The sequence below is a fragment of the Manacus vitellinus genome, unplaced genomic scaffold (assembly GCF_001715985.3).
Source record: "Manacus vitellinus isolate BGI_N305 unplaced genomic scaffold, ASM171598v3 scaffold_3_pilon, whole genome shotgun sequence".
Lineage (NCBI taxonomy): Eukaryota > Metazoa > Chordata > Aves > Passeriformes > Pipridae > Manacus > Manacus vitellinus.
The window spans coordinates 12079815-12104522 of NW_021940535.1; the positions used below are offsets into that span (position 1 = coordinate 12079815).

A 24708-nucleotide genomic window follows, 5' to 3' on the forward strand; every position below is an offset into this window, starting at 1 on the left:
CTACATCTTACATTCTTTTGTCCAGTAGTGTACGAGGACCGGAGAGACCAACTGAGTAAATCTCTCCAGTGGACAGCGAAATTTGCAGCCAGGGAGAGTGAGAGGGTGAGGATCTCTCAAGGAATTATTCCGATAGTACATTTCTATGGTGTATTGCCTGTTTCAAAATACAGGAGGGTCAAAATAAAGTTAGCCATGCAAAACCACACAGTCTTTCCATGTTGTAGAGATTGTATTTTGGGACATACTTTCAGCCAGCTTATTTTTCTGGTTGTTAATGTGTTTATGTTTTATTAATATCATTAGTACTCTGAAAAGGTCCTTTTAAACAATAGGGGGTCAACGCCAGTTTGCATGTAGTATGTCATCTTTGTCAAGAAGTTAAATAGATTAAAAGGAGGGAGTAAAACCTCTCATAACTGTAATGAATCAATATATAGAAGGTTTTCAGGTTTACTCTGCTACCATCTACTAAACTGAGTCCAATTATAATAATTAAAATCAACCTATAATATTTTCCTGCACGGTGAACCTCGTGTATCCAGTTTAATTAGTCTGGGGTAAATTGCTTTTTTAGAAATAAATAAATTGTAAATTAGTAAATTGCTTTTTAGAAAAAGTACATGTTTGAAGTACAGCTTGAAGGTACTTGCCCATTTTTTTCCTGGTAAAGTTCAAAAAAATGACAGGCACTGTAAGGAGGCAATTTCCCATTGAAGACATTGAGTGCTGTCTGCAAGGCAGCAATGGTGGCTGCATGCTGTGAACAGAAGAAACCTGTAATTAAAGGTCTGCTGAAAATGATTGCATGAACCTATTATTTAACAATAAGTCCAGCACATTATCTCTCCACTCAACATTAACGTTATTGTGTGGCCTCATTAATAGTTGCCCTCTGTAACATTGAGCAAATAGTGTCCTTTTATGGCTATATAAACTGAGGTGCTGCATGTATAAAATATACACATATGTAAATATTTAAGAAGCCTTAGTCACTTGCAGTTTTTACCAAAATTAACAGGAGTTTTAAAAGCTCTTTCAAAAGGAACTAGTGTTTTTTTTCCATTAAATAAACAGTATTAGAGATCAGATCAGTAAGCTCTTTAGCTGATATATACCCGTTAGGTCATACTCTAATGGCAGTTTAGAAACAGGAGCTTTTTACTGAGAGCAATAAAAAAATTTCCTCCTCCAATAACAGCGTTTGCACATTCTAAACCAAAATACAAAGTCACAATTGAGTACATGCCATCATAAGACCTTCTCAAGTAACTGTAAATTCATTTTTCTTTTTTTTTTTATTTTTTATTTTGCTCCTGTAAAAAGATGCAGAAAGCAGGAGATTTCTTTCTGAATTATCTTCATGATACAGGCTTAGTAAAACATGAGGCATGGTTTTTCCAGTTCTCTACTCAATCAAAACAATATTACAAAGAAAAAAGCCATGACATCAGGTGGAAAATGGAAAGCTGCAGGTTTCAAAGCAGTATCTGTTCATTAAAGAATGAAAATAATCAAAAGATATTTAAGATTAACCAAATAAAAATGCTTGTAGCTATATTTCATGGTGGAAATAAAATTTCATGACTTCCACTGTATTTAATAACTGCAGAAAGGAAGCATAAAAGAAACAGAAATCACTCACCGCAGAATACATAACCATTTTTTGCCGGTGTGAAGGGTTTCTAGCATTTGAGATACGCTTTAGAATGGTTTTTAAAAGAATACCTGAAACAAAATGGGGAAGCAGTGACAATGAAAGAGATGTTAACATCTGCATTGATCGTTGCCATTTTAACAATCAGTTTTAAATGCACCAGATTTATTCAATTGACTTTATTGGTAATTTGTGCAGAGTGCCCTGATTAATTCTGACACTATCTTTTATATGAACAGTGGACCTATTTTACTTCTGTGTAAAACGTTTTGAGGATCTCTAATAGCCTCAGCATCTTCAAACAGTGCATTCACAGCTACTTTGTGCCAGCAGACCAGTGCAAGAAGAGCACAGTAATGAATACTACCCTGCTGTGTGTGTAACTTCATTGATTTCTTGATTTTCATAGAAAAAAGGAAGAGCATATCCTCCAGACTCAGGGCCTTCATAAACTGTATAGTTGTCTGTATTTCATTAATGTTAACTGCTGAAAAGTTGTAAGACAAACTACTTGAATTAAATCAATGGCTGTGCTAGTATGTTAATGTAAGGTTGGCATCTCAACAAATAAAAATCCTAAAAGGAGAACTGTACAGACAAGCAGAATTAGACAGAATAGGCTTCAGCTACTGGCACATTTTTAATAGCAATTGTTAGCAAGGACAGATGTTTGAACTTTGTGCTAAGTTTTGTAAGTTGGAGCTTCAGAAATGCGACAAACTGATTCATGCTTATATGTTTATTTGTCTTTGTAGCTCATAGATCCTGACTGAAACCCTGTCCATGTAAAATGAAAGGAAGCTCAAAAGGTGGCAGTGGATGAATGGAGGAGAACGAGTGACTAAAAATATATAAAATATTTTTAAATTTCAGCTACTATTTTCTGAGCAGAATAAAGTTTAGAAGCAGTTTATAATCTCATTTTAGGACTCTTGGTAGTGGAGTATGAAGACTGTAAGGCTACAAACTCACCATTCTAGACATTATTACAAATAATACTTTCTAAAGTAAATTACACATGGTGGCTTACATTAAATTCAGACTGATTCAGTTCAGTTAGAATCTGTATATCACTTTGAATTTCTTATACAGTGTAATCTAAATGATACCTCCATTTTAATGTTAGATTAGGATGTTCATGATTCATGTCCTCACCACCTTCCTTCCTATTAATCAAAATCTTTCAGTGCTGACCACCAATATCCACATATGACGGCATCTTTCATACATCTACTATGGAATCTGTAGCAATGTTTGTTATATCCCTTTCTTCTTTCCCATCCTACTTTTGTTTTTAATTGGGGTAAGAATTTGGCTTACCTCCCTGCAAACGTGACTTTTGTATTTGTTTGTGGAACCCAAATTCCGCCTGCAATAACAATTCTGAGAGCTTTATCAGCTTGGTCCTGACACCACGAGTAGCCCAAACAGGTAAAGTGTAATTGTTAATATCCTACAGTGAAGAAAGAAAACATGGTGATTTTCTTACCGATTCCTACTGCTAACTGTTGTTTGTTCTGGCACAAAATGCTTGTCAGAACAAATTCGGAATGTTTCACTTAAGTAACATTTTGTCTTTGTAATAAAATGATGACTGTATTTTGCATTTAGACAGCTGTAACACTCCTATTTATAGCATCATACCACTTGAAAGAAACTTGAAGGGCAGTGTTCAACAAGAAGAGGAAATATACTAAAAATTATGCAAAAAGCAACTGGCATTATTTATGTTGTCAGATGAAAAAAATCACTGCATGACTTTTCAGTCGTCTACTCGGATATATCTGGAGATCTTTACTGGAACAAATCCTATATAAACATCAAGATTTTAAGGGCTGGTAACTCTGAGATATAAGTGGGATACAGAGATCAAGTGGAAATATGTACAGCTGTAATATGGATGTACCCGAGTATGAGGTAGATGTACAGGGATGAGATATATATATAGATGAAATTCATATCTGCTTACACCAGGTCTACTGGATACTGACACAGTCCTTAAGCTAAACTGGAATGAATTAGTCTTTCCTTGGGGATGCAGTCCAAGGTATACTAATGATCACAACTGTGAGAAGGGAAGATATGCACAACACTTTGTTTGCACTAGCCTGAATTCCCGTTTAATCAATGTTTGTAACTTTGGAGCAATGTAACCTTTGGACTGAGCTCACTAAAAGGAGTGTTCTTGTAACAAGTGAGCTCAAAGGAAAATGTCAGCTACTTAAAGGGTTTGTTTAAACAAGAGGAACAATAGAACTGTTGGGTTAAACCAGCTCAGATCACGTTATCCATTTCTCTTTTGACAAATGTGATTTGTGAATTGAGGAAAGAATTGGCTAGTAGCATGCTATTTAAGACAGTGCTGTAGGCAAGCGAGCACATCAGTCTCCAGGTTACCTGAAAGTCAGGTGACAGCCAAAAGTAACAAATGCAGAGAGATGCAAGCTACTGTAGTTTAATGAACTGTATAAGGACAGTCTCTCTGTATCCTTGAAAGGGTGATGGTGACTTCTATGGCAGATGTCTTAACTGATACCCATAGAGTCTTCAGTGAGTAGTATGAAAGACAAAAGCTCATCAAATCTAACACCAGAAGGAAAAACCCAATTAACTTTTTTGTCTTCCACAGTTTAGCTAGATCCCTGATGGGAGCTTTTGATTTTGCACATTTCTCTGGTGACACAGCTTTCTATGTATAATATAAAAATTGAAATAAAAAGTTGCAGTCCTGAACTATCCTGCATCGGAAAATGTGAAAGGGTGACCTCACTGAAATTACAGTGAGATATCCCAACATTTTATCACTTCTTTTAGCTCAAGGACCCTGCTTAACATTCCATTCACGATTGCTTTGACCAAAGTTGGACCTCTGCAGAAGCTACAGGACAGAAGTTAAACTCATTAGCATCACACACAAATATTACATGTAACTTTTGAAATCTGACTTAAAACTGCCTCAGTTTTCTTGGGAATATCCAATGAATGGATATGAACGAATGAATCCATATGAACGAATGAATAACCTATTTATCATTAATATTTGAGTTTATAAATAGTTACACATGAAAGTATTTGCAGCAAAATCTGCCTTCAACAACAACTTTTTAACACAAGACTCTGCAATTTTCACTTGTGTCAGCCAAGATAAGTCTAGACTTTGAAGTTATATGAAGAGGGACTTACTGCAGGGCAGTCAGGCTTTTTTTAAATCACAAATTTACCAGACTGTGGGACCCAGATGCCCATGACAGTTTGGCACCACAATATCCCTTTTGATATAAAATCCATGCTTTTGTTGTGATACCCCTGGTTCCTTATTTAGAACAAGCTCCCAGACTTGAACAAATATACATTTGTGTCATTCCAATGGCTTCTTAATTCCTGAAAATACTCTGACCACTACTGTTCCTGTGCAAATAACTTCTCTTGCTTATACAATTTGCATAAACTCTTTGTTGAAGGATGCTTATATTTCTTTGCCGGCAACATATTTTATTCATGTGTATCTTCATGATGGTGTTTGGAGGAGTAACAACAATTTTATCTAAAGATATACTTTTGTCTGACAGGATCTTGAATTTGATGGGCCACTGGTTTGTGTTCATTATAGTGGATGACCCACAGCAGTCTGACACAGTCACAGTATGCTTACAGGATTTTCAGTTGTAAGTTTGATGTTAGGTGAAGGTTTCTGGGGAAGAGTAGTCTATGGTGCAAAAAATTTTGAAGGACAGACCTGCTGTCTTTTGATGTCTTACACACAATAAGAGGTAAAACTAGTTTTAAGAAGGTATTGGAATTTCTATTGGACTTGATGATCCTAAAGGTCTTTTCCAACCAAAATGATTCTGTGATTGTATTTACCTCATATTGTAAAGTGTCCAAGAGCTTCCAAATTCTTTCAGTGTTCAACTTCTTCAGTGAGTATCCTGTATTAGTGGCTAAAAACTTCAGAAATGGCTGGAATACAAGAATAGCAAATTTGTGGTATACGGGGCCTTTTTACATAATTTCTACACGCAGCCATACTAGTACATAGGAATTGTTAGAAAGAAGAGAGTCTTTGCACTTAAGCAATGAACCACTGCTTAGATGCAAGAGAATTTGGCCTATTCATCTAGACAAAGTTGGGGATATGAGTTCAGACTTGAAGTATGATGGTTGTTTATGCTTGGTGGAAATGTTCAAAAGGAGGCAAAGGGGACACAAATACATGAAGAACTCTGGCAGAAATCCAAAAAGTGCGTAAAAGAAGTGGGATAAACAGAATTATGATGATATTGGTACTCAGGAGAAGGAAGGTATGATACAGATTTGATAAAGCTGGGAATTGTTGTTTACTTGCATATAACACCCAGATGCAGAGCCACAGATAGGTGGCTGAGGTTGGTGGCTACAGATAATAGAAAATAAGGTGAGTTTCATAGTGTCATTTTGAATACACCTGTGAAGAAGAAGGTTGCAGCAGAATAGACATGTGATTACATACTCATGCAAAGTTTTTGATGGTGGAGAAAGACAGGAAAGGATACCATATAGAGATGAGAAACGTAAGTGAGCACCTGAATGAAGACTTTCAGTGTGAAGCATGAACAAGTACTTAAGGAAAGCACTGAGGCTGTTATAGAAATTCTGGGGAATTGAGCTGTGAGTGTTCTGTGGAGGAAGAGGAATCTGAACTAGTAGAGAGTTATACAGAGAGAGATGTCAGAGGTCTTGCTTTACACAGGAGTAAACAGAGAGAAGTATTGGAGTAATTTAAGAGGCATTGGCACTGATTTTATCTGAATTTTGTTTTGTCTGGCCTCATAGAAGCTAAGTTTTTGTAAGGAAGTCAATAATTTATCTTTTCTATGACTTGCAATTTTCAGTTGACAGGAACAGCCCAGTCCAGTTGGATCTGTAATGTTGTAATTGTTTTTTTGTATGTCGCCTACACCCACTGTAAAGATTAGAGATCTGGAAGAAGCACATTGATTGCTATATTTTAAACCTACCTGTTATATAATATTGAAGAAGTGGTACGTTTTAATTGGGTTTCCAGAACTGAAAATACTTTACCTTGTAGTGCTTGAGCTGCCTTTGGAAATCCCTTGTTGTGAAGGTTTCTCTCAGAAGTTCGTTGTATTTTGGGCAGTGTGAGAAAGGTAAGTATAGCAACTGAAAAGAAAATTGCAAAACACTAGTTAGGCAAGGTGCATCTTGTTCTGCAATTCAATATGCCCTTGCAGGATTGTTGTTCTGATTGGCAGCACTAGTTAAGACAAGCTGAAAAATAATTTGGGAATGTAGTTTTCAAGGATATTCATCTTTAGGACTCTCAGAGTCATGCTGATGACTACTTAGAAAATAATCTTTAAATGTTCAGAGGGAGTAATAGCTGCAGTAATTCAAAGTTAAAGGATTCATTCACACAACATAAAATTTGTCCCTTGACAGAAGACTGACACAAGACCTCATGAACTCCTTTGTTCTTGGCTTTTCCAGGAATGATTTCACTCATTGCCAAGCAACAGCTGGACTGCAATAGGAATCTTTGTCCATAGGCAGCTGTATTGAGTGGACTTACCACAGCTTCATTTAGTTCAGCCTAAATTGTAGAAACTTGTGACGTTTCTTTAACTCAGTTTTGTCTTTCATTAATCTAAGACATATGAATGTTAAAGGCTACGTGTGACTGGAATAATTTAAGAACTTTTAATTTCATTCATTTATTTAAGCTAAACTGAGTTTATTCTTGTTTGAAGTTTTTTTGTGTTAAATTTTAAACAAAAGTTAAAATTTGACATTGAGATATTCTTAGTGCTTTCTCCAATGTGCTTTTTTCCTTTTTCTAGCAATGAAGATCCATCTATATAGTCCCTACATTAAAATAAATTTTAAAAGAACTTGAGAGTTTTGAAGGGATAATGAGCTTGGAAATCTTCACAGCAGTTCCTTGATCTTTTTAGAAATACAATCTATCCATTCTAGAAGATAGGAAAATGTTTCTGAATTATAGCCATAGGTTTATGAACAGGCATGACTTCACTAATAAATGATAGGTTTTTGTTTTGGGTGGTAGGATACATGTTGTCTCAAGTTCAGCCTGTATATGTAGTAGAGATGAATGAAGTTAAATAGTTGGGAAAAGTATGAAAAATGTGCATGTGTTCATGACTTTTTGATTTTTTTAAATAAACTTACTTTCTCCCCTAGATGTGAATGAAGTGCAGCACCTGCTTGCTGAGTTTGCTAGTTGTGTTGATACTGGACAGGTATTCCTGACTGTCTGCTGGGATACCACCATGTGTGACAGTGTCAGAAGCAGCTCCTGACTCTATGCCAGACTGTGTGTGTGAACAGGAAGACACATTTTTCCATATCTTCTCTCTTCATGGCCCATCACCCCAAGGCGAGAACCTATTTAACCTGATTCCCCTATCACCACAAGCTGTGTTAACTAGACTTATAAGCCCACAATTTATCTTGCATCACATTTGCAAACCTTCTCTTTCAAACTGCGACTCATACTGCACACATCTAATCTTTTCTAACTTTTGACGATAGGTTTTCCATACACAGGAAGCTCCAGCTCCATTCAGCTGCCCAGCCTTGTCCTCTAGGAGGTGTATGTGCAGGCTACAGAGCTGCTATCCACATGCTTCCTTACAGCTCCAAGGTGAGGAGTTGAGGAAGGGAGATAAATAAATGAATTGCCCTATGAACTCCTGTACTTAAAGCTCCGAGTCCTCCTTCCTTTTCCCTTTTACTTTTTTCACCCATCCTCAAAGTGCATGCACTCACTTGCAAGGTGCATGGAAAAAAGTCCTGTGACTCAATTCTCACTGTAATGTAAGTCCCAGAACGATTCTTTTGTCTCAGGCTGCTGACTGAGAAATGTTGAAGCACTAGTGATATTAGGTGTGTTTCCTCTTCTCACACAAAGAAAGTCATGTTTGTGATAAGATTAGGATTGATCTACTTCTATAGTGCTTTACTCACATTACAGTTTAAATATTTTTCTCTGTACCTAAGACTTCTGGTTTTTTTCCTATTTTGTTAAGACCAGGTCTCTGATACGTAAGTTCATTCCTGTGGAAACTCTTGTCAATATTTCTATTCAGCTTATTAGGCCTTTCTGGACAATTCTTCATTGGCTTTACCATGCACTTTTTGCTGCATCTTCATCTCATATTCTATGTACTTTACTAATCATTAAGGGAAAGCAAATGCCTCTAGTTTATACTCACATTATCATGTGACAGTGGCACTGTGTGAACTGGAATTGGTTGCCAAAGGATTCTGGGGTTCCAAATCTGCTCCCGTGTCAGTGGGTACAGTCCAGCAAGACTTGCCTGAGCACTCATAAGCGTGTGATCACAGTCAGTGCTTTGCACATAAATCTGAAGAAAAAGAAAAAGAAAAAGTTCTGAATGTCATTTTTCCCATTAGATTTGCTTTTCTTTCCTCTTGGTAGGAAAGAAGGGGGATGGTACTGTGCTGGGGAAGTTGTCATTAAAATGGGGTGGCATGAAGAAGGAGGATGAACAAAGAGTGAAGCTGCAATAAAAATTCATTTCACAAGTGAGCTGCAACATGATAGCATTTCCCTTCAGAATGGTAGTGGAAAGCATCAGACTCACTCTGACCATTTAGCATTTGGGACGTCATATGTGCATTGAAAAGCTGGAACCTAAATGAAAACTAAACTGTATCTTCAACTCCATCTCAAAGTGGCGTTGGAGATATTTGACATAGATACTCTCCCATACAGTAGTGACGGATCTGAACCTGGTGTACAGCCTGGTTTTCAGTTGACCATCAGTCTGAATAAAAGCTGAACCACAGTTTCACAGATAATATGAAATTACACTGAATTCAATCACTATTAGTTTTCTCCAACCACACCAGGTTTAGACACTCATGCATCCAGGAAGTCCCATTAACATCCATGACAAATATCCTCCTGCCCAGATCCAGCACTTGCCTCACTCTGCTTGTATACAACACTCAGGAAACGAGAGTATCTCCTCCGCGTGTACTGGCCAAGCTCATACTGTTGTTGTATGCCAAGCTGTAGAGGTAACAGAACAGAGTAAGAGGCTAAAGAAATATGCTAGGCATTCATTCCTACAATGACAACAAACCCCCAAAAATATTTCATATTATTTTCATAAAGACATTTTTCCTTTCACAAGTGAAGAATGAAAGAAGACATGGGAAAAAAGCAGTAAAGTTGCTGTGTATCTAATACTGGATAATGTTAGATATGATTTCTTGGTGGATACAGTTTTGTATTTTGCTCAATGGAAAGATACGTGTATGTTTATCTGAGCTAGTGAGACTGGCTGAGGGGCAGGGTGACTTCAAGCAGCCAGAGAGATGTCCCAATACCATTTGTCTAGTTTCAGCTCTATTGCTGTCTCAGAGATGATTAACTGAGAGTGCAGACAGAGCAGCCACCTGCCCATGAAGACACGTACAGGATATGAATCCCATAGAGTATCACGAGTGACTCCATACGGAGGCTACAGTTTTAACTTGGGCAAGACCTAATTTTTAAGAATAGAAGTCTTGAAGTAAAAGTCATCCAAGGTTTCAGGTACTGTGTTGCAATGCTTAATTATTATTTACAGTCTGAAACATTTGATTCTTGGTTCTTACCTGACTATGTTCGCAGCTTTCAGTCACTGGATCTTGTTATGCTTTTCAATACCATTCACCATCACAGATCTTATTCAGAGTTAAACAATAATCCATAAAATGAAATCAAGTCAGTTAATCTCTGTGTTAAATTAGACTGATGACAATTCTCCCTTGCAGCAAAAAGGGTTTTCCAGTCTCAACATTTTAGTAGCTCTTTACTGAAGATTTTCCAACTTACCTACATAATTTTGTGAACACATGACAGATGAATCACAGAATCAATTAGGTTGGAAAAGACCTCTGAGATCATCGAGTCCAACCTATGACCTAACACCACTAAGTGCCGCGTCCAGTCTTTCTTTAAACACCTCCAGGGATGGTGACTTCACCACAATCAGGTGCAATGTCCCTGTAATAGTTTCAATATTTTCATCTTTTTACTTGCACCTGGTGTTACCTGGCCTAAATTTAAATATATTCCACTTTGCTCATGTAAACATTACTGTTCACTGGGATTACTCATTGCTTCCTAAAGTAATTTTATAGGATCAGAGGATAATTCAGACTGAAAGGGACCTCAGTAAGTCTCTAGTCCAACCTCCTGCTCAAAGCAGAGTCAGCTATGAGGTCAGACCAAGTTACTCAGGGCCCACTGTGTGTGTATGTGATCACCTCTTTTTGTTGCTGAAATTGTGCATACAGTTTCCTAGGGTATATGTGTGGCTTAGGCTTCTGCCCCAGCTTGCCTAGTGCGTATGTTGTGAAATCCTGACACCTGAGTCTTGAAGCGTTCCATGCCCTGGAGCAAGCTGGCATGGAGAGCTGAGCTTGAGTAGTGTTTATATGGAATGATTGAGTCAGAGCTGAGTTAAAGCATAGTAAGCCGGTCTGTTACTCCTGTTTCTTCAAGGGAGGTGACATGGGAAGAAACAGGCTTGATTTTGCATTGGAGATCAGCCTGGCCCCCTAAGAATGGTGGGGAAGAGGAACCCCTGAGGCAGTTTGTTCTATTCTGATTTTGACAGAGACCTGGCAAGTGACTAATTTCCCCAGGAAAGAGACCCACTGGACATAAGGGGGGTGTGTGTGCCTAACAGAGAGACACACCTCACAGTCTGCCTCCACATGCACAGTAGCCATTTATCTGGGACAACCAGAATTCTGGCACACCGAAACTACTTCAGTGAAGCTGCCTGGTTCCCAGAATGCTGTGAAAATAACTAGTGGATTTTTCCATCCAGACAACTTACCTTGGGGAAAAAAGGAATGAAACACAGGTACACAGATACTGTGGGTACTGCTGGTGGGAGTGGAGCAGAAGTAGGGTTAAAAACACCTAATGCCCACATATTGCCTTACAGTCTGATAGCGCAGGAGTTCACCCTTGGCTCCATTCATAAGAGGTGGCAGCTAATGGAAGTTACAGTCAATGCAGACATAGTTTCTGCAGTTGCCTCAGCTGCTGTGATAGCTGATAATTATGTGCAAGCTCAGTTCTGCTGTATTCCACCAATGCCTGCATTAAAATAGCATCATAGAATCATAGAATATCCTAAGTTGGAAGGGACCTATCAGGATCATCGAGTCCAACTCCTAGCCCTGCAAAGGACACCCCAAGAATCCCACCATGTACCTGAGAGTGTTGTCCAAATGCTTCTTGAACTCTGACAGGCTTGGTGCTGTGACCACTTCCCTGGGGACCCTGTTCCACTGCTCAGTAGCCCTCTGTGTGAGAAACCTTTTCCTGATATTCGCTTAAACCTCCCCTGACTCAGCTTCATGCCATTTCCTCAAGGCTTGTCACTGGTCATCAGAGTGACCTTTAAATCTACTTTCCTGGACATAGCATGAGAGGAGTTTCTACTAGTGCTGACCTTAGTAGTTCATGAGCTAGGAAACATTCCTACTCAGCAGAGATTCGGGGAGGGGTCTGTGAGTACTTCCACCACCTTATGCTACTGTCGGATTAAGCTTTATGTGTGGTCTCACGTAAACCAAGGTGGTCACCAATGCCTGACTGTTCCCAGGAGACCCTAGTCTGCAATCAAAGAACTCAACATGCTCCTATTGACCACAACAGGCTGACTCAGTGTCATTTAAAGTTAGTGAGTGCTGTTGCTGTAGTTTTCTAGTAAGTTCTTTGGCTGTCTTTCTGGAGATCTGTATATGGCAACTTGATAAGGGCTTTCTCCAAATGGGAGCAAAGTTTCAAACCCCAAATATCAATACACTATCTTCCAATATTTCAGTATATTGCCACAGGTAAGCAAACTCACCTTAGTAAGCTGTCCATATCCTTGCTGTCTTACAATTTCTTTGTGCATATCAGTTGGAAAAAACTCCTCTGGTGTGTGATCACCATGGCGAAATACCTGATAAAATAGATGAAATTCCCTTTGTGTTACTGGTATTTTTGTGGTAAATATAACTTATTAGTATAGTCACAAGAAATATGCAATGAGAGTGAGTACTGTATGTGACAGATGCTTTCTTTAAGTCTAGATAGCTACATTTCCTGTTTGATTTATTTAGGCAAATATAACTGGGTTTTTTTCCTGGCATTTGAGAAGTAATTAGCTCAAATAAATTTTTGCAAGTTACAAAAACTACAATATATTGTAAGATATTGAAGAGGTTTTATGTGTTTTAGGAGGTATAGACCACAATATTAAATAAACAGAAAACAAACAGAAGCATGTAAGTAATTTTGAAAAAATACTTGAACATTAATATTTTGCTATGACCAAGCTGGAATTCATAAGGAAAAAACCCAAACTATTGATCAAGATAACAGGCTGACTGCTGTGAAGTGCTCTGTCTTGGCAGAAATTAGCCTTAAAAAGCCATATGTTGACTTTTTCATTACAAGGGGCGATAAAAGTGTCATCTGATATCTAAATAAAGACTAAACTGTTACTCTGAAAACATTGAACCTGATCTGAAATTTCACTTCAGATAAAAGATATATTTATAAAGATACATCAGAATTTTTCATTCCTACAATGACTTCTTTCCTTGTCCAACACAATCCCTGTGGATATGTGCCATATAATTCTAAAATTTTAACACCAGATTTTTTTTTTTATTTCTTATTTCAAGCAGGGAGAAATAAGATCAAAAACTACAGCACAATAATTATGTAAGTGATTTACAAGTATGCGTAATGTTCAGAACAAGATTCAGGCTTCCTGCAAACAAATGGTATGTCATAATCATTGGAAACAGCATTTGTTTCACAGTACTGGTTCTGTGTTGCTTGTCCAGTGTCATGGTACACTTGTTTGAGTTTCACATACTGAAATTTGTTTTGCATGTTAATCCATTGAAACCACTGGAAAAGTGGAAACTCTTCCATAGTAAAGAGGGTTTTGCATAGTTGGTATTTAGTTATGTAATCCTCTTTTACATTTTAAAACAGAGTCCTGCATTATTGTCTCTTAGTGCTATAAAGTAAGCATTCTGTATCCATCCAGAAAGTAAAGTTCATCTAGGAATGTACAAAGGAGATAACATTTTAAAATCTTATTTAAAATTGGGACTTTTTTTGGACAATGCAATAACGAATTTTGAATATGCAGGAAACACTTTAATATTAAAAAAGTACTCCCTCCTCCCTACCCTAGAGTAGAAGAGCAGTAAGTGACAGGTTTTGAAGAAATTCCATCTGCCCATGAGTTATCTACTTACTATGGACACAAACTTCAGTTTTCTTTTAGCTGTCGTTTGGTGAAGAAAGATGCAGAAAAGGCAGAACATGAAACACAGACTCCAGATTCCACAGACCAGCTGCCTTGCTCTCATCCTGAGGGTAGCTTTCAGCTGTTTTACACACCAGGTTCCCTAGCTGGATGTGGTGATATGGTAGATATATGGCTAAGAGGGGTGGAGTCAGCTGTGCTTAGTGAAGTCTGAAAGTGGACTGTGAACTTGCCTCCTCCTGCCTTTTTTTTTCCCTTCTAGGGTTAGTGTTTTTTAGGGAAACTATAAAATGAAAAGTAGATTTTTCATTTGTACTCAATTCCTGTGTCCCATGTATAACATGGAGTGGAATTTCTGAGTCCTGCCCTGGCACTTGCAAGGCAGGTGAAGGTAAAAAATGAGAAGTTGCCTTCTATTATTTAAGCTAGGATTTAGTATGGGTCAGTCAGCTTTCCCAAAAGTGAAAGTGCTGCAGATGTCTTACTGTATGCAAAAGAGCTAGTAAACCATCTGCATTCCTAATGCTCACACAATTTTCTCTGAACACTTTGTACTAGAAGGCTAGAAGGAGCAGTGCTGACAAATGTTCTTTCATAATGAATCTCTGGATTCTTCCCTGGATTTGACTGTGGTTTGCAGGAGGAATAAACAGCAGAAGGTTTTGTTGCATAGGACCAGGAATAAGCCTAAGTTCATCGCAAAAAAAAAAAAAAAAAAAACCAACAAAAAAAAACAAAACAAAAAGAAAAAAGGAAAATTTAATCTCTTCAGTAGATTGACTCTGTCTCTAGTGTTAAAGCCTGTACCACTGTTTTCTAGAACTATCCCCCAGAATTTTGTACAGCTAGTTAATTTTTTATTTTCAAATTTCTCTTGCTGCAAACCCTCTCATTATTACAGTGTGCATAAATCAAGAATTGTTTCTGTCATTAAATACAAAATAAAATTTTATTAAAAAACAAAATAATAAAAATTAAAAAATATCTAGCTCAGACACCTGGGCAAGAGACAGGATGGATCTTGCAAATTATTGGTCTACATTCAGTGTTAATGGAAGTCCTTTTAATATGTTAAAATTGAGGGTGATTTCTTAGTCATCAAAAGCTCTCAGTATGTAAGTATTTAAAAGAAATTAATGAAAAAAAATTGTCATGTTGCTACCCAAAAAGATTATATAATCTCGAGCTAGTATATAACAAAACACATATAACAAAACTTTCCTTTGAAATTATTAGGTATAGACTTGTCTAGAGGGATCTGTTCTCCTTCCTGAGGTAACAATTTTGTATCTTTCACACCATAGATTCCTCTATGAAACATTCAGAGGTCAGACTTTCATTTCTGCTTTTTGCCTGACAAGTTTAACACAGTCATGCAGAAAGAGAAAAGTGTGGGGAGTTGCCCACGTTCATTGAGAAAGAAAATTCCTTTCTTTCTTTCATTCTTTCTTTCTTTCTTTCTTTTTCTTTTTTTTTTTTTTTTTTTTTTTTTTTGAGGGAACCTGGGGGAGATATGGGTCAGCTGATTAAAGCTGCTTACACCCTGTACATTTTCTTGCCTCCACTGGCTGTCAAACCTCAAAAAATCTCTCTGAAGGGTCTGTGTTTTGCTGTTTCTAGAGGACATGACATCAGACACTACTCCTAAAATACATTGCTCTGCCAGACAAGGTTTTTAATTAGACCAACTGAGAAAAAATAGGCAAGTTCTCACAATTGCAAGGCTCCATTCAGGTTTTTCAGATACTGTATGTATGTCTAGCAGGGACAGCAGATCTACAACAGGAGCATTCTTTTCAAGCATCCATTGCCTCACGCTTTGAGATTTCTGTAATAAGGGAGGTGAAATTACTCTTACTTTGGGGATGACAAAATATTAGTGTCAATATTGGTATACAAATATTTGTAATATTTGTGTAAAAATTGTGTAAATATTGTGTAAAAATATTAGTGCAAAAACTGATACTTGCTTCCTTTGATCTGATCATGGCGCCTCTAATTCTGTGGGAGAAAACACATAAAGGGATGGAGTTATTTTAAAGTACACCATGTTGGTTAATTCTGTTCCTGTTCAAGGTCACAGAGGGAGAATGAAATGGTGCTCTGTGCCTGAGACTGAAACTCCAGAGAGCAGGATATGGAGCTTTCTTGGCAGCTCTTACCTGAGAAAGAAATTCCTTGTTGTAGGTTGTGAGAGGTGTGTTAACTACAGCCATTTCAAAGTCAAGGCACCTGCTTCTTTAATATGCTTGCAGTCTGTGTTAAAACAACAGCTGAGGTGGAAGAAGAGAAGATAATAATAAAGGTAATAAATTAATCTCTCACTGCCTTGGGAGGACAAAAGAAAATATATGAGGTGTAGATCACATGCCTTTATCTTACCAATAAACTTGATGAAATATTTATGGGATCATGATAAACATAATATTTTTAAGCAAGTAAAGGTACAGCTTTGTGTTGTGTCCTGTATTGTGATATCTGAAGGTAGTTAAGAGATGCTGTTGGATCTCTGATGCTGTTGAGGGAATGTAAATGTTCATTAACAATGCTTCAATGCTTTAAAATAGGTTCATGGTTTAAGTGCCAATATTGTATTTGAAAGCTTATTAATCCAAAGGACAAAATTTGGCCCTCTACCCCCAAATTATAATATGAAGAATCCTTTCCAGGCTGTGGTGCTTACCCACTCCCCCAGCTTTTAAGTGTAGGATTAAATCTGCTTGGTATATAACCATAATGTAGGATTGAACTTGCAGCTTGAGATGCTACTTCTTTATTGGTGGTGGAGAAGGAGGCAGGTGGAGGAGGGACTTCAACCTTCTCACTCTGCCTCCCCTCCTTCTAACTCCTTGAAATGACCCCTTAGTGGGATACTTATTCCAACCTCTGGTGTTGAAGTCATGACTCTGTGGCTTCTGCAGTTTTGATGTCCATGTCCACTTTCATGACTTTTCCTCATCATCTTTCCTCAGCCCCAGTAAAATCAGGGCTGTATCTGTCAATAGAGTTCCATGTTTACTCTGGTTTACAGTGTACTTCTTTGTCTCCTGCTTACACTCTTTAATGAAACGATAAAGAAAAGTGAGGGTATCATTCGTTCAGCTGCAATAAACTAACAGCCAGAACAAAAAAAATTCCTACTCCAATCCACTTGCTTAGTATCTAAATAGATAGGTATCAGCTGCCTTTATTTGGCTAATGCTTAACACAGATTTCTTTGGCCCTTTATGCTAGGAAAACAAAGGCCTTTCATGTCATGTCACCATGCCTGTGTCTCAGGGACACATTACCCCCACCTCAGACAGAATTCTGCCCCAATCAGATACACATTTTCTGTTAATGATTTCAGTGCTAACATGCAGCAATACTCTTTCAGCTCATTTTAAGACTGAGCTAAAGGCATGTTCAGCTGCCCTGAGGAGCTGGGTCAAGACTTGTCAGAAGTATGAACAAAATGGAGCATCTTTGCTCTGCTAATAGGGTAATATGCACTGGTAGTTGGGGCCCTTATGAGCTGTGCATGATGGTCTTGAAGCTGCTGGAAGAAGACATCGCTTACTGCCCCATATTCTCTGTTTCTTCCTTAAATGACAGCAGGAAACAAGAGACAGCAGTTGGTGTTGGGCCTTGTGAGGAATAGGGCTGTGGTCATTCTTAGGCCATTCGGTGTTCTAGGCAATTGCCTTCTGTTTGGGTTCAAAGCTGCACTCTTGATGCCAGTCTGAGATAAAGTACTTTTTTTGCCCAGTGGCCAGCTTCTTCTCCATTACACTGATGCAAATATAAAGTAACTGTTTGGAATTTGATGAACTTATTCCAAATATATTTTCCTTTAAGGTTTGCACATTCTTCCACTGAATATCTTCTCAGCACATTCTGATCTTCTGCATTTTGTGGCTGTGTTTGGGATATGTGCATCTGCTGCTCCAGATCCTCTTTTGGTATGAGCTAGACTAACTCTTTGACTTTTATAGAGTTGCATTGGCTTACAGGGACTTCAAAACACAGGAAAATGCTAAATTCCATTTCCCCCATTGGTTCTGATGAAGAAAAAATATTATAAAACTGGATCTCTGTGTTAATGCAAAAAGAGATCAAGTTCTAGATCTAACCTTCATCTCGAGTTTTGCTGGACTATAAAACTCCCTTTTCTCAAATATGAGCACTTTCTCTTCAGTTCCATGTGATTCATCATCTCTGTGATCATAAAATAAACAACTCAAGAAGCAAGACTGACATGGAGGAGTTGCAGATTAAGATGCAGTTTGATAGTTATGTTTTAACACATGATTACTATAATATCAACACACTATCTGTAATGCTGCTGATGCTTTTGAAAAAGCACACAGGATCACTCTTGAGGAAAAAAGACAACACAGAAAGAATTGTGTCTTGCAGAATATACCACCTAAGGAGTCTTTCTGCTGTGCCTTTTGCAATCGGACATGTCTGTCTTGTACTGGCCTTTTTAGCCACCAGTGTGCTTGTAACAAATGTGGGTAGAGCCCTTCCCAAATCTTCGTTCGTGAAGCCCAGCCATGATGACTATAATATCAGATCAAAGGGATTTATCCCTGTTTATTATTCCACAAAGCAGTAGTACATATTTTGTTCTTAGGCCATCAGTGAGTCACAAACCTGAATTTTGTACAGGGTAAAAGTCCACCATTCTTTTTCCCCCCCAAATTCCATGAACAAATTCAAGTAACTTTGCTTGGGTGTGATGGATGGCTGTATCCCATAACCAGACTGCCACTGCAGGAAAGAGGTAAGGTTTGTAGGAAATGGCTAGGAGACAAAGGTCTTTAGACCAGTGACACTATCTGATCATTTATACTTACTAATGAGTTGTATGTTGTTCTGACAGTGGGAGATGAAATATTCTCATACTGAAGGAAAGAACATTTTCTTCCAGCCAGTCATCACCACAGCTGTCTAGCTTGGGCATAAAGCAGAAGTGTTTCCTACAGATGCTGACATCAGTCCAAACAACAACCTCCCTGTGTGTAATCAAGCATCAAGCTATTGTCCTTGTGCACCTTAGAATACCTGAGGGGTTTGGATTGCTGCTTTCTTTAAATTTTAATAATTATATTTAACTTTGAGGTAGGCTACAATAACTATGATTAAAGTAATTGTTCTTCTCAGCTGGAATGACTTCTGATCATGCCTAGCACAATGCTGCAAGATTTGAAATGCAGGTATATGTGAGGGAAGAAATGTTCTTTCAACACTTCTTTATTTCTATTGGAATAAAAAATAAAAAATCCTCTATAAAAAACTCAACTGAGGTAAAATATATGCCAGTGATTTCTCATAAATATTGGACCTTGCTGGTAATCAGTGTCATCTACCCATTTGGATGGTTTACTTTTTGGTACTTAAATCTTGAATTAGTAATGAAGAATTGGTAAATTGGCTGTTTGATTCAGAGCTGTTTCCTCCCCTTCCCCCCTTTCATTCTGTTCCTGTGCTTTTATCATCCTTTAGGCTCTTTGATTACTGGAGTTTTTGGTTTTATTTGCTTTTCTTCATTTTAATCAAGGAAGCATTTTATGCTAGGACACAGGCATACTTTCATGGCACCTTTCAAATCTTTTTCAATCAGATGTCTTCTTGAGAGGCTGGTGATTGCCACAAACAATTTCTGAATGAAACTGTCACAACTGTTACAATGGACCACTGTGCTTTTATGTCACTACACTGTGTTTATTAATACTAACTAAGCCTAGAGGTGGTGTTACTTCAAAGCTGTACTTGGCATTTCCAATGTGACTTTTATCAGGGAAATATGCATTGACTGTTCATATGGTTGTTAGAAGCAAACTCTGTACTTTTCCTTTAGTTCATATATCCAGTTTCTCTCGCATTAAATCAAACTAAATATTCCTTATCAGGATGATAGAAATTTTCTAATTTTCACTTAATTTAGAAGTGACATTGAGCTAGCTCTCTGAGCTATTTTGATCTGCCTTCACAAAGTACTTCAAAGAGATGTCCCACTTTCTTACCTACTATAATCCTTGTTGTCCGTTTGTCTTCACAGATACAAAAGGTATAAAAATGCCTTTTGCAGAAATGTGGGACAAACTATCCAGAGGGCCATAGCTAAAATGATGAACAGACAAAATGGTACTGGCAATCACCCTGTTGTTTTGTTTTGGGATCTGTTACTAACTGAATTGGTGGGAGGGAGAATAAGTCATGTGTGGGAGTGGTAATAGCTTCAAGAACCCATTTTTGTAGAAAAAGAAGTGCCAGTAAAAGGAAGATACACTTAAAATCATGCAGGGAATTGGCCAAGGCCTTTCTGAGCAGCTGCCACTGCTGAAACTGATTAGTGTTGCCTTCAAATACTGTTCATTCTTGGAAACAATTGAGCAACCCATTAATTAGAAGCTTAGTTGATAATTATAGTGTGGGTTTAGTTTTACAAAGTGTAGGTTTATAGGTTTGATTTATAACATGTTGGGCTTTCCAAGAAATTGGGAAAAGCACTGCACTAATTAGTACAGTATACTTTGATTTTTTAACCCAACCAAAGTACCTTGGATAACTGTAGTATGATCCATGCTATTCTACCTGAGTAACTGACGTGGACTTTGGTAGAAGCTACATGATTAACCAAGAGCAAAAAATGGATAAGCAAGATCAATGCTTCAGGTAAAGGAAAAAAAAATGCTACCCAGGGGAATCCTGAGTTTGAAAAATGCATCATTAGGTTCATGTTCTTATTTAAATCAGTAGAAGCAAGGTGGTAGCCCACAAAATTATATTTCGCTAAGCAGGATAGAATTGGTCAACATTCCTCGTGCGATTCTTCACGTTTTACACACACATTGAATAATTCATAACGTACTTTCGGTTAAACTGTGAGTCTCTTCTAATTGGATCAGAGTATTGTCCAAACTTATTTTAAAGCAGACAGTGAGAAATATGCAATAGGATGAAATAAGAGTTTATTTCAGTGCAAACCAAACAAAAACTATATGTCTTGATCCCGTAAGGTCCATCTGTTTTTTTCTTATTTTCCTAATTTTATAAGCTTTATAAATTTTATAAGAAGTAGAAGTAGATTTTAGAAGCAGCAGCCCTTATTCCTCACCCTTTAGCACCCTTTAGTTTGCACATTCCTCAACCCTCTCACCCCATTCCATGCTCCCCATATCAATTCTACCCCTGAATTCAGTAGAAAATGTTTAGTCTTTCGTCAAGGCAAGGCCTGTGCTGTTTAGAGAACACTCATATCTTGGCCTGAACAACAGAGCACAGTCAAGAACTGGGTGACCATGTACCCTCTGTACTCTGAAGATGATGAAGATGATGAAGAAGTGGTCCCAAAAGCCCCCAGATCCAATTCCCGGGGGTGGACGAGGGGATGGACCAGGGCAAAAGCTACGGGATGGACAAAACTTGGATTGGTCTGGCAATATCATAAAATGTAACATCTCAGGCAGGGCCTGCACGCATCTTGTAACATCTATGCCTAGGCACAAATTAAACCCTTTCTTTATCTCACCCTCAATTAACTGCTCTGGAATTTTTTTCCCTCAGCATCCTTAGGCATCATCTAAACCTACACAAGGAGATAGTACAATAGTTGGAAAAATATTTACCTGTATCTCTAGGCACCTCAGATAAATATTTCACAAAAGCATATTGCCATCTAGTGTTAAACTCTCTTCTGTTCATTGTGTTTTGGGTTACTGTAGCTGCAGTAGATTCCTGACACACACTTCTGTGAGAATCATTGGAAATCCCATAATCTATTGAGAAATGCATTAGTGCAATCAGACATCAAGAACACAAGGTTACATTTCCAAATTTAAATAAAAATTGAGTTCAATAATTTTCACTCCTCTATTAAGGGTTGATGGCAATATAAGTGTACCCTGCAGAAGTTACGAGATTAAGTCAGTGTCCAGTTCTTCTTTCAGCATTATGAGAAGTGGTGAAAAAACAATACAGTGATTTTTATATACTTGTATTATTAACTCTTAAATAATTTTCTCTTCATATATTTTCATTTATGTTGTGGTAGGAGTTCAGAAAGAGAGAGAGGCACTTAGATTAATTTTACAAAATGAGACAATTTGAGGGGTCACAGAGATAAACTGGGGTACTCTAGTTTCTTCTCTTCCACTTTTCACAGTTACTTTTTTTCTCTGCTCTATGCCCCTCAGTTCTGCGTTTTATTTAATGTAAAAGATGGAAATTCTGTATAATTTATTTTTTATGGTATTCAGAGATGACATAGCTTTCACATCTCTCTTTCCACGTTTTCTCATAACTTTGGACTCACTTGGTTCATAGCAATGACTTCCAGATAGCGAACTGGAGGTTAGAGTTTTATCAACTGGCTGGAAACACGTCCTTTTAGAAAGGGATTTTACCTCTATGACATCCTGCTTTATAGTTACATAAAACTTGGCTTTACTTCAGATATTGAAGCTGTAATTTCCTATCTGTATGACTTATGTTAAAAAAAAAAAGACATTTTCATGGAACCATTTATCAAAAGCTGTTAGGTAGGCAAGGAGAAGGAAAAGGGAGAAGTTTACTGTGTATTTCATTATCTGCTGACCTTGTAAAGGTAAAAGTAAATACAGAGTTTTATTTATTTCCTATGTATGTATGTATAACTTAGCTATTGTACTGCTAATACATCTTGTTTCTTTTCATCCTGAGAATGAGCAATGAAGAAGCGTAAGAAGCATTCTTAGCTCTATGAACATATTTAAGAATAGCAGGTATAGTTTCTGTACTTGCATTTGAACAGAATTGTCCAAGTCAACTTATCAGCATCTCTTGTGCTTACTATCTGTTACTAAACCAGTTTAAGGAGCTGGTTTTGTTTCAGGTAATATTTTGTTGTCAGAAAATCATGTCTGCTATGGAATTTTTTCCCCATACAGTACCATATTATGTTTTCTTGTCTTTATCTTTTGGTGCACAGTTCTGATCCTTACTTACTCTTTTTCCAGTAACTAACATTTAGTTGATTGGTAGGTTGGTCATTTCTGGCAAATTTCATAGCACTTTCACTACCTTCTGTCAGTAATGGTCTAAGAAAATTACTTACAAGATGTTTCTTTGTTTTCCTCACCATTATCACCTTATGAAGCAAAGAATATCTAGGTCTACACCCTGCTGTTTAAATTTTAGTTTCCTGGAAACAACATTTTGTAAATTATTGGAAGGCTTAGTATGGCTTTGTTCTATTTCTAAACTGTTAGTAATGTTCTCTTGGAAATCTGTATTTTATTGAAGTGATTGTAGTTTTAACAATAACATAGGCAGCCAGACACTTGGGAAAAATTACCAGTAAAATTTGGGAAATTATATGAATTATTTCCCTTTAAGAAAATGGGAAAAGGAGAGATACCACTGGCAGATACCTTTATGCACTTCTAATTGAGTTACCATCCATCTCTAAACCCACGGGATGGGCACAATGTTCTGGGACTGGTCTGTGTTCTATACTGGCTCCAGATTTATTCTGTAAAGTAAATGACACTACTATGGAGTTACATTGGTGGAACACTGCCTAGGGATGATACAAGTATTGTGATGTATTTCACTTGGCTATCCCATTGGATAACTGAATTTTCCTTCCCTTTTTGGTAAGCTGTTGGCAGATAATATTGCTACTTTTCTAAAGACCAATAATTTCTGCTCCCATAATCCATGAAAAGAATTTTTTTGGTTTTTTTCCTCCTGTCTTAGCTGTTGGCTATCAGTCAATCTCTCTAGTGAACAGGAAGCCCTGAATTGATGCACATGGATGCTGGAGAAGGATTATTTCTCCTGGGAGAATGATTTCTGCTTCTGCTTACGTGGGTAACACTTTTATCAGTACCATGTATAAGACAGCATTGTTATAACAGCCATTGAATTAGCTTGAACGAAACATCATATTTAAAGTCCCTACACTACTTATTCAGAAAATTTAAATTTGAATTAGTATAAAGATCTTAAGCACAGACCCAATCTTATTAAGAAAAGTAGGATGCTTCAACTGTACTTATAACCAAACCCAACCAACCAACCAGAAAAAAACCCCCAAAGACCCAGCACAAGTAGTGCTGCCTGCAAAGCAACACTTAAAAACTTTTGCTCCATAAGAGAGGAGATGGCCAAACTTCTAGTCTCTGTGAGCCACAGACTGATATTTTCCTACGGCAAAAAGCCAGAAGATGCATATTTCAGAGACTTAAGAGCTCTGGGTATGGTTCGTAAAGAAGGGACAGCTCCTCCCTTAAGATCACACACTTCACTGTGGGAAGTAGAACAAATATGTAGCTGTTTCTCAGCACTCTTTGTGCCAGAAGCTTATGCTGGTTTGTTTCTTCACATAGTCAGAGATTTGGATAAACTTTCACCCTTTATGTTCATTGCTGTTGATTAAAAGATGAAGTTTTGACCTTTGCCCAAATCTCTGTTGCTAATAAGTATGTTGATTCCTGAAAAGAAAAAGGAAGTTTTTTGATCCTGAGGACCAAAAAATTTGCTTCATGTGAACCCAGTTCTGCTGCATGAAGAAATGTCAGTCACATCGACAATGTGAAAGTAGATTGGAAACTGTGACATCTCCAGCTGTGAAGCTGTGGGGGAAACTGTAACATCTACTCAGGAGAGAAAAATAGTTAAAGAAATGGCTGTTATAATAGCCAAGGACTTGAGCAAAGGAAAGGTCATTTCAAAAACTTGGCCTTATAACACTCT

General features: G+C 37.6%; 1 protein-coding gene across 1 annotated transcript; it reads right to left on the bottom strand.

The window, feature by feature from the left end:
- LOC103766490 (prostatic acid phosphatase-like) lies at nucleotides 1–14086 on the bottom strand. Its single transcript, XM_008933533.2, has 10 exons — nucleotides 13973–14086; nucleotides 12562–12657; nucleotides 9627–9713; nucleotides 8890–9042; nucleotides 6719–6817; nucleotides 5522–5617; nucleotides 2978–3110; nucleotides 1646–1728; nucleotides 654–760; nucleotides 1–157 (listed from the first exon to the last, which is right to left on the bottom strand). The coding sequence occupies exons 1-10, from the start codon at nucleotides 14084–14086 to the stop codon at nucleotides 1–3; spliced, it is 1125 nt and encodes a 374-aa protein (XP_008931781.1).
- Between the last annotated feature and the right edge of the window lie 10622 nt (nucleotides 14087–24708).

Excerpts from the sequence above, each read along its gene's own strand:
- LOC103766490 (XM_008933533.2), bottom strand. The coding sequence starts at position 14,086 with ATGAGAGCAAGGCAGCTGGTCTGTGGAATCTGGAGTCTGTGTTTCATG. Across the intron at positions 6,818-8,889 it reads TGCCACTGTCACATGATAAT|TTGCTATACTTACCTTTCTC; the intron begins GTGAGTATAAAC and ends TTTTCTTTTCAG. Across the intron at positions 5,618-6,718 it reads GGCAGCTCAAGCACTACAAG|CCATTTCTGAAGTTTTTAGC; the intron begins GTAAAGTATTTT and ends CTTGTATTCCAG.